The 13,837-nt window shown below is 37.8% G+C and overlaps 2 protein-coding genes across 4 annotated transcripts; both read left to right on the top strand.

The window, feature by feature from the left end:
* Positions 1–243: 243 nt before the first annotated feature.
* Positions 244–7,610, top strand: LOC108144045 (serine/threonine-protein phosphatase 2B catalytic subunit 1). 3 transcript variants are annotated; one of them, XM_017268685.2, is made up of 13 exons: positions 262–317; positions 843–1,152; positions 2,898–3,229; positions 3,289–3,400; positions 3,769–3,914; positions 3,983–4,200; positions 4,794–4,887; positions 5,182–5,307; positions 5,550–5,631; positions 5,901–5,975; positions 6,247–6,331; positions 6,395–6,492; positions 6,763–7,610. In XM_017268685.2, the coding sequence occupies exons 2-13, from the start codon at positions 984–986 to the stop codon at positions 7,095–7,097; spliced, it is 1,872 nt and encodes a 623-aa protein (XP_017124174.1). In that variant the 5' UTR covers positions 262–317; positions 843–983; the 3' UTR covers positions 7,098–7,610. The 3 variants fall into 3 exon arrangements, with proteins under 3 accessions (XP_017124176.1, XP_017124175.1, XP_017124174.1); XM_017268686.2 differs by lacking the exon at positions 5,901–5,975 and having other exon boundaries at positions 245–1,152; XM_017268687.2 differs by lacking the exons at positions 5,550–5,631; positions 5,901–5,975; positions 6,247–6,331; positions 6,395–6,492; positions 6,763–7,610 and having other exon boundaries at positions 244–1,152; positions 5,186–5,306.
* Positions 7,611–9,711: 2,101 nt separating this feature from the next.
* LOC108143896 (alkaline phosphatase 4) lies at positions 9,712–13,774 on the top strand. The gene is made up of 3 exons (XM_017268471.2): positions 9,712–10,144; positions 11,603–11,844; positions 12,297–13,774. The coding sequence occupies exons 1-3, from the start codon at positions 9,988–9,990 to the stop codon at positions 13,647–13,649; spliced, it is 1,752 nt and encodes a 583-aa protein (XP_017123960.1). The 5' UTR covers positions 9,712–9,987; the 3' UTR covers positions 13,650–13,774.
* The last annotated feature ends 63 nt before the right edge of the window (positions 13,775–13,837 follow it).

Here is a 13,837-nt window from a genome sequence, read left to right as displayed (position 1 = left end):
AGCGGCAGCGGCAGCAGCTTCACGAAAATGAAAACGAAAATGCCAAGATCCCGAAGTGCGTGTGTCACATTAACCCAATAAAAATAAAACAAAATAGATAGAACCCTACGCGAGAGGGGTTTATTTTTATTTTCATTTCATCGGAGAGTGGGAGTCAAGGGCGAGAGATCTGCCGATCGCCGCCGATCTTGTTCGGGCTTTCAAATTGGGTCTTTGGATGCCAAACGATGCCAACGAATTTCGCTCAGTTTCGAGGAAATTCGCGTCGCGCCAACTTGGGAAATGCGTTGCGTCGTGTCCCGTGAAAATCATCGAGTGTAAGACCCCAAAAGCCCGCAAGGATTAGCCAGAAAATAATAAAAATAATAATAATAGCTGCAAACAAAGTGTGACCAAAGTGATATATGTGTGCCTGTCTGCCCGTCTATTTGTAAATTCATTTCTATTTCGGGGCGCGTTCGCTTTGTGGGTAATTAGCACAAAGTGTCGAGCAATTTTCCGTCTCAATTGAAGTGCAGCGCTGCCCTTTGCCAAAAGCATTCGCCAAACAATGTGATGACTTAATGAAAAGTTAATACGTCTTTGAATAATTGCAGCAAATTGAAATATTAATTGTTCAACATTTATTTCGTGTGCGCCGAGCACTGTGAGCAAAATAATAAATAAAAGTTGTCTCTAACTCGCTATTGGCATTGCCTGGCTAAAAATACAAGAAGTCCACAGCTATACAATATAACAACAAGTTTTATTTATTGCCTAAATATATTTGTGAGTTGTGTGTTTGTGTCCCGTCCATAAAGACGCTAGGCAAAGGCGTATAATATTCTAAATTCTTGTGCTAGTAACACTTTCAGCACCAGCAAAAAAATCAAGCCATTAAAAAATAGATATCGGGCAAAGGAATCGCAACAAACTCAACACCAGCAGCACATAAAAAATTAATAAAAACACAAAGAGAAAGGCCGAATAAATAATCCAACAATATGTCGGCCTCTACGCGAAGTTCGGTGACGAGAAAATCGTCGCTATCCAAAAGTGCCAGCGCAGACAAATCCACAAAGTCCTCGTCGAGTTCCTCGAAAACCCCGCCAGCCGCCGGTGGAAACAAACAGAAAATGCAGTACACAAAAACCAGGGAGCGCATGGTCGACGGTAAAGATCTCTATATAGTACAATAGTTCAGACCCCAATCATGCATTAACCCAAACACGAGTCCCTCCCGGGATTGTATCTTTAATGACATGCGATCATGCTTCAATGACATTCTGATTTTCTGACCGCCGACATTAATGTCAAAATTGAGGGTTTCTCAATTTGTTTTCTTTGAACTTTTAAGTGAGCAGAGGTAATGTTTTCGGAATAGCATGCATTTAAAATTAGGAAGTCATGCTCAAAATTTGCAAACAACAGACTGGTTGCACTTTCTTGAAGATAAGTTAATCAGGCATTCATTTTTGAATTGTTTGATTGTTTTTAAATACCAATAACACATAATTGTTAAATTTTTTGAGTTCGCATATAAAACAAGCAATCACTCATAATATTACTTAATATTTAAATTTTATACAGATTTTGTAATCTAAAAATTTTTTTTGTTTATTTCGTAACATGTAGACATAAACATTTTCGTATTATCTCTACTGATAAAATAATTTTTCTAAAAAAAATGGTTCACTAAAACCCAAAAATTGCATGATTCAAGATAAAAAATTACACATTACACATTACAAAGCTCAATTATTACTGGAAAATTAAAAGGTTGTAAAATAAATATAAATACTCATTTTTTCAAAACTTATTATTACTGATTAATATTCCCAAAAAACCATTTAGTTGACATCATTTTTGATAAAACTATTCCCAAAAACAAATTTTGTTCAACTCATAAATTCTTTACTTCCGCCATAAAATTAAAATGTAGTTTTAATTAATCATTTAGTTGACATCGCAGCCAAAAACCCTTAAATTCAAACGAGGCGCTTGCTTTTGTTCTTCGGTTTATTGGGCCAATAAAAATAAATTTAATTACCTTTGAGCACCCATAACAAACAACAACTGCAACACATTGGCATTTTATTGGCCATTGCGTCAAAATTGAAGACATTTGCCCAAATTATGACAATTAAAAATGGCGTTCGCCCTGGTGTTTGTGTATATGTGTAATTTTGCAATTGTGTGTTCACGTTTGTTTGTTTTTGTGTGTGCCAATCAATTTTCGACTTTTATATTCACTCAGTCAAATTTTGTAATTAGCGTACCAACCTCATGTGGCTGCATCTGACGGAATTTTGGTTTTCTTTATTGGCGGGCCAAGAAAAGCGGCCAAACCGAATATTGGCGCTAAGTTGCAGCAGCTCGTTAACCCACATCGCCATCAGACAGCTATGTTTATCATAATTCTATCAATGAAAGCCTACACAAAAAAAATAAGTCGACCTAATATTAGAGAATACGTTATTTAAAATTTTTTTTTTTAATTTTGTGTTACATTTTTAGTGAAAATTATAAATATTTGACAACTATGCAAATTAGGACTTGAATTTTATTTTGATTCTTTCTTTAATTTAAAGAATCTTCGACCCTAATGCCAAACGTAGACTAAACTTTAAATATTTTTAAAAACATTTTTCAAATTTTGTATAACGTCTTTCCACAATAACAAACTAATTAAATAAAAAGCCAGTGACATTATATTCGTTTGGAAAATATTCAAAGTCTTGCTCCCAAATTTTTTGTATATAATAAAAATATGTGGTTCTACAAGTTGATCTCTATAACTTCAGTAACGTTTCGCTTGAAAATAAAATAGAAATTATTCTTAAGACTAACATCGACATATACCAATCGTATTTATTTGACTTTAAAATTCAATATGTTTTCTTATGTGTACCCTTCAGATGTGCCACTGCCGCCCGCCCACAAACTGACCATGTCAGAGGTATACGATGATCCGAAGACCGGAAAACCCAACTTCGACGTCCTGCGTCAGCACTTTCTGTTGGAGGGACGGATCGAGGAGGCGGTGGCCCTGAGAATCATCACGGAAGGTGCCGCCCTGCTGCGCGAGGAGAAGAACATGATCGACGTTGAGGCACCCATTACCGTCTGCGGTGACATTCACGGCCAGTTCTTTGACCTCGTAAAGCTTTTCGAGGTGGGCGGTCCACCAGCCACCACCAGATACCTTTTCCTGGGCGACTACGTGGACAGGGGCTACTTCAGCATAGAGGTGGGTCAAGGAAACTTATAGTTAGAGATATATTTTAAAGAACCCTCCTTGTCTCTTAGTGCGTTCTGTATTTATGGTCACTGAAAATAACCTACCCCACCACACTTTCCCTGTTGCGAGGAAATCACGAGTGCAGGCACCTCACAGAGTACTTCACCTTCAAACAGGAATGTAAGTTTAAACTGAAATATATATAATATAATATTTCAGAATAAAAGCTTTAGTTTCTTAAAAAAAAGTTTTCTTATATAAAATTTGTCGAAGAACATTTAAGAACGAATGTTGTAAGTAATCTTTTTTTTCATTGCGTTCGTAACTTATGAGTCATATGATGATGATTATTATTTAGAAAGGCTCAATAATTGTCCTAATATTAATATTAAAACTTATAGTAGTCATTCTTGCCAAATACAAAATTAAAATTAAAACGTTTCGCGGATTTTACGATTGTTGCATAGGCACTTAATGTGTTCTAAAATGCGACTGCAAGCAATAAATCTCCCTTCTTTCATTAATTCATTAATTTGGCTCTGTTGAAGGCATCATCAAGTATTCGGAAAGTATTTACGACGCCTGCATGGAGGCGTTTGACTGCCTACCCCTCGCTGCCCTCCTAAATCAGCAGTTCCTCTGCATTCACGGCGGCCTGTCGCCCGAGATTTTCACACTCGACGACATCAAGACGGTAATAAAAGCGCGCTGAAATGTTTACAATTGGCCATAATGCATCCGTGTGTGGGTGGGTGTTCCTAGCTGAATCGTTTCAGGGAACCACCGGCCTACGGACCCATGTGCGATCTGCTCTGGTCCGATCCGCTGGAGGACTTTGGCAACGAGAAAACTAACGAGTTTTTCTCCCACAACTCGGTACGTGGCTGCTCCTATTTCTTCAGCTACTCGGCCTGCTGTGAATTCCTGCAGAAGAACAATTTGCTGTCGATAGTCCGGGCCCATGAGGCCCAGGATGCGGGGTGAGAATATATTAAGCTCTGGATTGTAAAATATGGTGTAGCATCAGAATTAATATTTGAATATTAGATAGCATGATATCAGAATATCAGAATACCAATATAAGTTAGAAATACTGTCCAAATAGTACTTGCTCTTACTTACATTGTTTCATTTTAAATTAAAATATTTATATTCATACTTTTTTGTTTACAGATTTAATAATTTAATTTTTTGAAATTAAAATACATTTGTTTTACGAACAAAAATTTTTCAAAATTTTCACCCTAACAGGAAAGGAATATTATGAAATGATATGATATATTATTTGGTGTTCTCCGAGATACTTTATCTTACATAGTATTTCTATATATCTTATTCCATTTTAAATTTTAACACATCCATTCACACTTTTAAACCTGAAAACTATTTTTTCTTTAGTTTAATAATAATTTAAAGCACCTACGTTTTCACATGAATGTCTAGTGATTTCAATTAATTTTTACTGGCGAAAAAGTATATGATATATTATTATTCTATTAATTAAAAAAAATCGATTTGGCGTCCATTAAATTGAGTTTAAATCTAATCTTTAATTTTCTATTAAATTTTATAGCTACCGTATGTATCGAAAGAACCAGGTGACGGGCTTCCCATCGCTGATCACTATCTTCTCCGCCCCCAATTATCTGGATGTTTACAACAACAAGGTATGATATCTCTCTCTCTCTCTCTCTATCTGTTTCTACATTTCTATCAGTCCGTCTCTGTCTGGATTGTTTATTTATTTTGGTGTTGTTGTTCTTTCCCTTGCTATTTTTAAATAACGAAATCTTTTTTGGCTGCATTGCGAGCTGGTGCGAGTTTAAATCGCGCTGCGTTCGTAATATCTTCTCTTCCCTCTCTTTCTCCGGTAATCTACCGATCTCTTTCTCTGGCACACCACCCGTCTCCTTCTCCGCTCGCGCTGATTTTGTCAACCCAACGAAAACATTTGACAAAAGGCAGCTGTGCTCAAGTACGAGAACAACGTGATGAACATCCGCCAGTTTAATTGCTCGCCACATCCATATTGGCTGCCCAACTTCATGGACGTCTTCACATGGTCGCTGCCCTTTGTGGGTGAAAAGGTGATTAAAAAAAGTTATTTTTAAAAAAATTTAATATTTTTAACAAATTTTTTATCAGAATATTGAGTTTTTTCAAAATCCATTTTCCAGATCATTAAATCGAATTATAACATTTTGCAGCTTTGATTAAAAGGTTTACTCGTAAGAAAAAATGTTTGCAAACTAGGTTGCCCTATAATACCTTTAGATATTATATGTTATTAAGATAAAGCTAAGTTTAAGCAATCTGTTTTGCCACACAGGTTACCGAGATGTTGGTAAATATTCTTAATATATGTTCGGACGACGAACTTGTGGCAGGACCTGATGATGAGCTGGAAGAAGGTAAGTTGAGAGGTCCACAGAGTGGAATTTCGCTTAATAGACTGTGTGTGAATGTCGTAGTGCTTTGTTTGTTGTGGGACATTACGAATACACGTGCATTACAAACTAATCTTCTGTTAAAAATATTTTCCGAAACAAAAAAAACTGAAATACAACAACTGCAATCTACTACCACCCATAATATAATTATATGTACCAACACCAAACCAACTTTTTCACTCAAAACACGTCCAAACCAAACTGAAACCAAAAACGATACGACAAAAAAGAGCTCCGCAAGAAAATTGTGCTCGTGCCGGCGAACGCGAGTAATAACAATAATAATAATACGCCCAGTAAGCCAGGTAAGCCAGGTGTTAAGCGCAGGCCCAATCCAAAGCCAAAGTCGCAGCCTCTGCCTCTGCCAATGTCAATGCCAATGCAAATGCAAATGCCACAGCCGCTGCCAAAAATGCCTGAGCCAACAAAAAATGCCTGAGCCAAAAGATAGAGAAGCTTAGTGATAGCTTTGCGCCATGCTTTGATCGGCTTTTCTGCGAGTTTTCCAGCTGATTTCCATTACACTTACCCCCGTGAACCACAGAGATTCCGTCTAATTGAGCCCTCAATTCGCAGCTTCCATGTCGGCGCTGCGCAAAGAGATAATACGGAATAAGATACGGGCCATTGGTAAGATGTCGCGCGTCTTCTCCATTCTCAGGTGCATACCGTCTGCTAGAACATCAAAAATGTATTTTATTTAACATTTAAACATCCCCGACAGGGAGGAATCGGAGAGCGTGCTCCAGCTGAAGGGTCTGACGCCCACGGGCGCCTTGCCAGTGGGCGCCTTGTCCGGCGGAAGGGATTCCCTCCAAGAGGGTAAGTCAAACCCATTATTTTTGGCTATTTGAGATATATTTTTTTGATAATCATACGATTCAAAAATTGTTTATGAGCCGAGAAAGACTATACAGAACGACTATATATATATATATATATATAAAATGAGACAAAAGAAATTATCAAGATAATGGGCATCAAAGAATACTTTCAGAGTTACGCTCTGTTTAAATTTTCTGCCAAGGCAACAGTGGTAATGATTATTTATCGAGCTCCTTTCTACCTTCTCCTGAATATGTATACACGCAGCTCTGCAAGGACTGACCGCATCCTCGCACATTCACTCCTTTGCGGAGGCCAAGGGCCTGGATGCGGTCAACGAACGGATGCCGCCGCGCCGTCCGCTTTTGATGAGTGCCAGCAGCAGCAGCATCACCACGGTCACAAGGAGCAGCACCAACAGCAACAGCAACACTGGCAACAGCAGCAACAGCAACACGGACAACAGCATCACGACGACAAAGACCAACAGCAACATCAGCAGTAATGACACCACAACCTTAACCAAGACGAGCAGGACAACTGTGAAGTCGGCCACAACCAGTAATGTGCGGGCAGGATTCACCGCCAAGAAGTTCTCATAGTGGGCAGACTGCAATTTTTGCTAAATACTATATTTTTATGATTTTCGTTTCGACTTTCGTTTACCCGTTAGGTTGTACTCCTTGTTAAGGTAACGTCAGATACGTTAATGTATTAGCACAAACTATAGGGACTTACATTATTATTTATTGAATATTTCAATAAAATACAACAATTATTGACAACATGTTTGCACTTTATAAATATTTTATCTAAGGCTTAATATTGTTAAATATTTTTAAATTGTCCATATAGTTTGTGCAAATTATTTGAGTGTTTGACATTAGCTTTAGTTACAATTTTTTACAAAACACTTTCTCTAATGCTAGTCAAAAAACAATGAAAAATGTGACCTGCGATTTTACAGCTTTCGATTGTAGGTACACACTCTATAGAATATCTCCGCGAAAACCCCTAGGCAAAACACACCCATACTCACCAGCAATATTAGCAAAAATTTATACGTGACATGAAAAATGGTTCATTAAAAACAGGCTGCAAATAGCTCAACAAAATTATTGCTTGCTACAGTTATATTCGACCTTTTTTGATGGGCTGGAAAAGGGGCACTATTTTATGGTGGGAAAGTATAGAGTTGTAAGTTGCAGTTTATTGATAAACCAATAAAATATTTTGAAAATGTATTAACATTGTTTGTAAAATTTTATTTGATTTTTAGTTTATTGATCATTTGGATAATCTTTGAAATCACCAAGGACTTTTACATAATTAATTTTGATATGAAACAAAATCTTTTTTTAGAAAAATATTTAGTAAAATTTTATTTACACAAAACTAAGATATTTGAGACAAAGTTGAGGCAAGGTATGTATCTCAGTCGCTTCTCTAGTCAAGCGTAAACAATCAACACGAGACGATGTAATAACAATTTACGGGCCCAAAGAGAACGTCACTTGCGGTGGAGTTTCCACATATTTTTTCAATTTATCTGTTTGGCAATGTTGTCTGAAAACGTGCGCACAAGGATGAAAACAAATACAAATACTCTGAGTGAGCAGATAAAGATTTACAGCGCTCTGTGTTTCAAAGTGTCCACATCTATCATCAGTAAAGCTTTAATATTGACTTTAATCTTACCTCTCGTCTTTTGCAAACACTTACAAAAATTCGCATAAAAAGAGCACGTGATTTTTCTCAGAGCAATATTTCAAATATTAATGATCTTGTCAAGTTGTGAAAGGCAAAACACATATGTTTATATATGCCATCTAAGGTTCCCGTCATAAATGTCATAATATTTAAACTTCAAACAAAACCAAGTTTATCAAACATTTAAAATACACACCATTTTTTTTTTTGAAATAAATGTACAAATATTTAGGAAAACTCTTGTTTTTAATGATTGACTGGAATAAATAATATGTACATTTTCCAAGTACTCAACAAAGCGAATCGCTCAGTAGACTTAAACGTGATTATCAGACGCACATGTTCGGGTAATAGAATTAAAATATAAACCTATGACAATAGCCCCCATTTCTATTTCTATTGCTCGGATCTTGTAATATTATGAAGAAGCCTAGCTCTATAAAAAGATCACAAAAGGTGGGATTCAAATGGCATTATGGATCGTCGAGGGTAGAGTCACTCAAAACGAAGATAAACTCTCTCTAATGTTTGCCGAATGGCAGTCCAAAGTCAGGCAAGTGCAAATAGCACGCATACGCAATGTGTGCCGGCGAGGGTACCCCTTGGTTGTTGTTTTATCAATTCCGAGGAAGACAAACAACGGCAGCGCAATCCCGTCTGCAGACATCGGACGAGATAAAGAAAAAGATATAGTCGACCAGCAGTCACGTGAATGTTCCGCCGTAAATCAGCTCTTCGGCACGGGATCCGGCGGAGAATTCCGGGCAAGATTGCGGGGCAAACAAATGATCGTTTAAGTGTTTTTGGTGCGGGGGCCCTTAGTTCGTAAAAGCTTTGCACGTTTTTATGGATTTATCTCGGCGGAGCCGTATTTTTAATTGAGACAAACGTTTTGCAAGTGCAAGCGGCTAACTTAACTGCTTTTAAGTTAGTTTGTAGACTATGAGATATCCTGTAACCAGGCTGGATGTTTAAAAATGAAAAAAAATGCTTTAAGGTTATTAATATCAAAGACATTTTTAGCAATCTGCACCTAATAAGTATTAAGTATAAATAAAAATCAACAACAAAAAAATAAAAATCAAACACATGATAAGAATATAGACATTTTTTATAACTTTTCAAAAAAATAAATTCTTTAAATTTTATTTTATTGTTTTTTGGACTTACATCTATGTGGAAAAACTGATTATATTTTTGAATAGTACATTTTTAAAATTGAAAATATTACTTAATGGCTTATGGGGCATAACTGAATAGCAAAACTTTTATTATTTTTTAAATAATTTAATTATAGACCTAAATTTGTTTGCTATTTTTAGTTTGTGTTTAAATGCTAAACCATGTAATTAAAATGACTCGAACACATTGTACGTGCCCAAAAACCCCCGTGCGACTATAATAATACTTTATAAGCGCCCTGGATATAATCCACAAGTGCCTTGCCCCAACTGCCGAAACGATTATTCTCTACTATATATGTGTTGGTGCTCGAGCTTCGACACTGGCCGATCGGCTGGATGGATAATTTGCCATATAACGACGCTTGCGGGCTGACTTCGGTGTTAGTCGCTAATTGAGATCCACACGGGACACGGGAATTTTAGACAACCCCGAGACGCAATCGTTCCGCGCACTTCTGATAAAATTCGATGGCTTGCTGAAAGAATCTGCGCCTCAAGCTGAGCTGTGATATAAATCTCCATCTTCCATTTAAATAGAACTCGCAATTGCACCAAAAATAGTCGGCTTCAATTGTTCGCGATTGTGCGTCTTTGAAAAATGCATTCCTTCGCATTATTCGGAATTTTATGTGGCGGCCTGATGGCAGTTACTTGGGCGGCAGTCACCACTCAGCCACCCCCTCTAATTCGAACCCTAAGTGCTAGAGGGGATATAGGACCAAGGTTCAATGTCGAAAAACCCAAGGAACCGGAAGGTAAGTCTGAAATCCCAACTGCCACTTTTCTTAAACGGAAATTTCCTAAACAAACGTGCGAAAACCAGTGTAAAGCATTAACGTTTAGAACGTGAAGTAATTTAAATTACTTGAACTTGAATGGTTCCACAGTTCTATTATGTAACGAGATTCTAAGCTATCAAGGTTGCGCTATCTTAAGCACTTAAAAAGACATTTACTTTTAAAATTGTGAGAGGTCATTGCAACTCATTGAACAAATTTAACAGAAAAAAAATTAACCGCAGACATTTAAGTATATTATTTAGTGGAACAAAAAAGCTTTACAAATTGAACTTTATTATGAAACAGGCACTTAAATGTTGTCGAACAAACCAATTTAAAGGCGAAAAAACGTTACCACAATTATTTAATTCCACTAATTGGTTGATTTGAGTTCACAAATGCATCTTTATCCCCTTCAAAAAGTCAACAAAAAAAAACTGATTGATCATAGACTTTTAATTTCATTGACAAGCCGAAATTAGCAGTCAACAAGCGGAGCTTAACTGTAACCTGTCTCAGTGTCGAGGTCGCTGGGCGGTGGGCGGTGGGTGGTAGGTGGCAGTGCCTGGGGTACACCACCTATACTTAAGCTACCTCAATTGAATATTAATTACATATCGCGAAATGATAATCATCACCGCAAGTAAATCAGTTGATGCACGTTCCAAATCGTGAAAAGGAAATGCAAATTACAAATCAAAAATTACTTTATATTCCAAATTCCATATTAAACGTAGATAGGTATACAATTTATATGTGTTAAGTCTGTATTAAATTTATATAAAAATTAATTTACATTTAGCCTAACTAGCTAGTTTTAGTTGAAATTAGTCAGAAATTATCTGTTTAAGTAGTCGCTATAGTGTTCCCTTATATATCTGTCACAAAACTCAGTGTTAAAGTTGAATCTGTAATTAAAATTGAAAAAATTTAATGACCAACCGTCTATATTAAGCTAAACTTACAACGTTGAATATTAAAAAAAAAATGATGGCATCCACTTGAACAACTAAAAGGCAGAATCGTATAAATTAAGCAAATAAAATAAAGATAACGAGATATAAATTAAGCCTGCTTAATTTAAATTCAAATGAATACATAAATAAAGATTAGTATATAGACGGAAAAACTGATTTCTGGAATGCTTACAGTAAACAATGCAAAAATTATAAAATTAACGAGCTAGCTTTTAGCGCATAAATCAAGAAAAGTCGTTGTTACCGAATTGTAGAAGAGCTTTATAAATTTTACGACGTTCGTTGCGAAAATAAATCCCCTTACTAGTTGCGTACTTAAAAAGTCGAACTAGAATCGTTCAAGTGCCAACTGGATATCACTGGAGATGGGCAATTAATACGTGACTTGTTGACTTACCCAACGATCTCCATTTCGATTTAGATTTAATTAATTTTCCTGTTGCCCATCCGATTTCAGATGCGGAATTCTGGCATAAAATGGGCTTGAGGCAGTTGGAAAAAACCATTAGGCAAGCGCAGCGGGTGAAGGAGAGCTCCTACCAGAAAAAGGCCCGCAATATTATCGTATTTATTGGAGACGGCATGGGTGTATCGACGATCAGTGCCGGTCGCATCTACAAGGGGCAGTACTTGAAGCACGGTCATGGCGAGGAGGAGACTCTGGTCTTCGATGACTTCCCGAACACTGGAATGGCCAAGGTAAATTGCTATAAATACCGTAATATATTTATAAGTTAAAAAAAAAAAAAACTCAGAATTTAATTTAAAATTAAAATCCTTTCTTTAATTGACTTTCTTTCTTTGGACATCTGCTTTTCTGGTTTTAAATGAATTAGAAATTAAACAGATTATACCCATGTACAGTTAATAGAAACTTAATTTTAAATAATTCAATCAAAAGTAAAACCAAAGATGAGTTAATAACTTTTTTCTGATAATCACAATAGTTTAATAAAACCTTGCTACCTCTGATTTCTTTAACCTCACCTTACATATATGTAAAGCTTGAATGGATTTTATAAGCTTAAAAATACAGAACTGATCGGAAAATCATAAGCAATGAAAGTGAAAGCCACTTAAGCGTAAATAATTTAGCTTGTTATTTATTTTATGTACCATATATATATTTAATAAACACTTTTCTTTAACAGACCTACAATGTGGACAAACAGGTTCCGGACTCGGCGGGTACGGCCACGGCGATCTTCACGGGCTCTAAAACCCATTACGGAGCCATTGGAATGGATGCCACGCGTTCGAAGACGGATGCCGAGCAAGGTCGCGTTCAAAGCGTCATGGAGTGGGCCCAAAAGCTGGGCAAACGCACGGGAATAGTCACCACCACTAGGATCACCCATGCCACGCCCGCCGCCACTTACGCCCATATTTACGACAGGAATTGGGAATGCGACACGGAGGTTCCCAAGGAATCGGTGGGCATTCATGTGGATATCGCACGTCAGTTGGTGGAGAATGCCCCCGGAAATCGCTTTAATGTGATCCTGGGCGGAGGTATGTCTCCAATGGGTATCCTCAATGTGTCGGAGGTGCGGACAACCAATTTCGAGGGACCCACGGAAACTATTTGCAAGCGTGGTGATAACAGGAATCTTCCTGCCGAGTGGCTGGCCCATCATGCTAATGATTCAGTGCCTCCGGCTTTGGTGCACAACCGCAGGGATCTCCTCAAAGTGGATGTTAAGAATGTAGATCATTTAATGGGTCTGTTTCGGAACAATCACATTACCTACTCCATAGCCAGGGAGGAAGGGGAACCTTCCCTGCAAGAGATGACAGAGACGGCCTTGGGAGTCCTGGAAAGAGGTGACAAGTCCAAAGGATATGTGCTCCTCGTGGAAGGAGGCCGCATTGATCAGGGCCACCACATGAACTATGCCCGCGCTGCCCTCCATGAGGTCTACGAATTCGATTTGGCCATTCAAGCAGCTGTGAATGCTACTGATCCCGAGAAAACGTTGATTTTGGTAACGGCCGATCACTCCCATGCGGTAACCTTTAATGGCTATGCCCCTCGTGGAGCTGACATTTTGGGGGCAGCCAACTCGCATGAGAAAAATGATCCCATGGTCTACGAAACCATATCGTATGCCAATGGGCCTGGCTATTGGGATCATTTGGCCAATGACTCAATGCCGAAGCAAAGCTCAAACTTCTGGAAGTCATTGAAGCAGTTTACGGAGAAGGAGCGCACTGCTCCCACCTATCGCCATTTGGCAACGGTGCCCAGAAAGGACGAAACCCATGGCGGCGAGGATGTGGCAGTCTTTGCCTCTGGTCCTGGCTCCAGTTTGATTCGTGGCGTCTTCGAGCAGAACTACCTGGCCTATGTGATGAGCTATGCGGGCTGTTTGGGTCCAGCCAAGAATTTCGATGACACGTGTAAACCGCAAAATGCCAAAAGTAGTGCCACCAGTATGTCAGCCACTTTGATTTCCGTTTTGGCTGCTGCCTCAGCGGCTTTTCTTCGCGGTCGCATGCTGTAATAAAAGTTTGTTTTTATTGTATTAAATTTAACTCAAGATTTTAGTCTTACGAATTGTTGAATGTGAAAGAGTGTGAAGAAGGAGTGATCGTTGATATTTACTGAATAGAAAAATTTAAAAACTTATTTACTGTGCTGTTATTTTCATCTTTTGTTTGTTCCAACAGAGTCTCATAGCTTCAAATTCTT

This window comes from Drosophila elegans, unplaced genomic scaffold (assembly GCF_018152505.1).
Source record: "Drosophila elegans isolate 14027-0461.03 unplaced genomic scaffold, ASM1815250v1 contig_468, whole genome shotgun sequence".
Classification (NCBI taxonomy): Eukaryota; Metazoa; Arthropoda; class Insecta; order Diptera; family Drosophilidae; genus Drosophila; species Drosophila elegans.
Note: the sequence above shows the minus strand (reverse complement) of the source record. Positions and strands in the feature narration are given on the sequence as shown.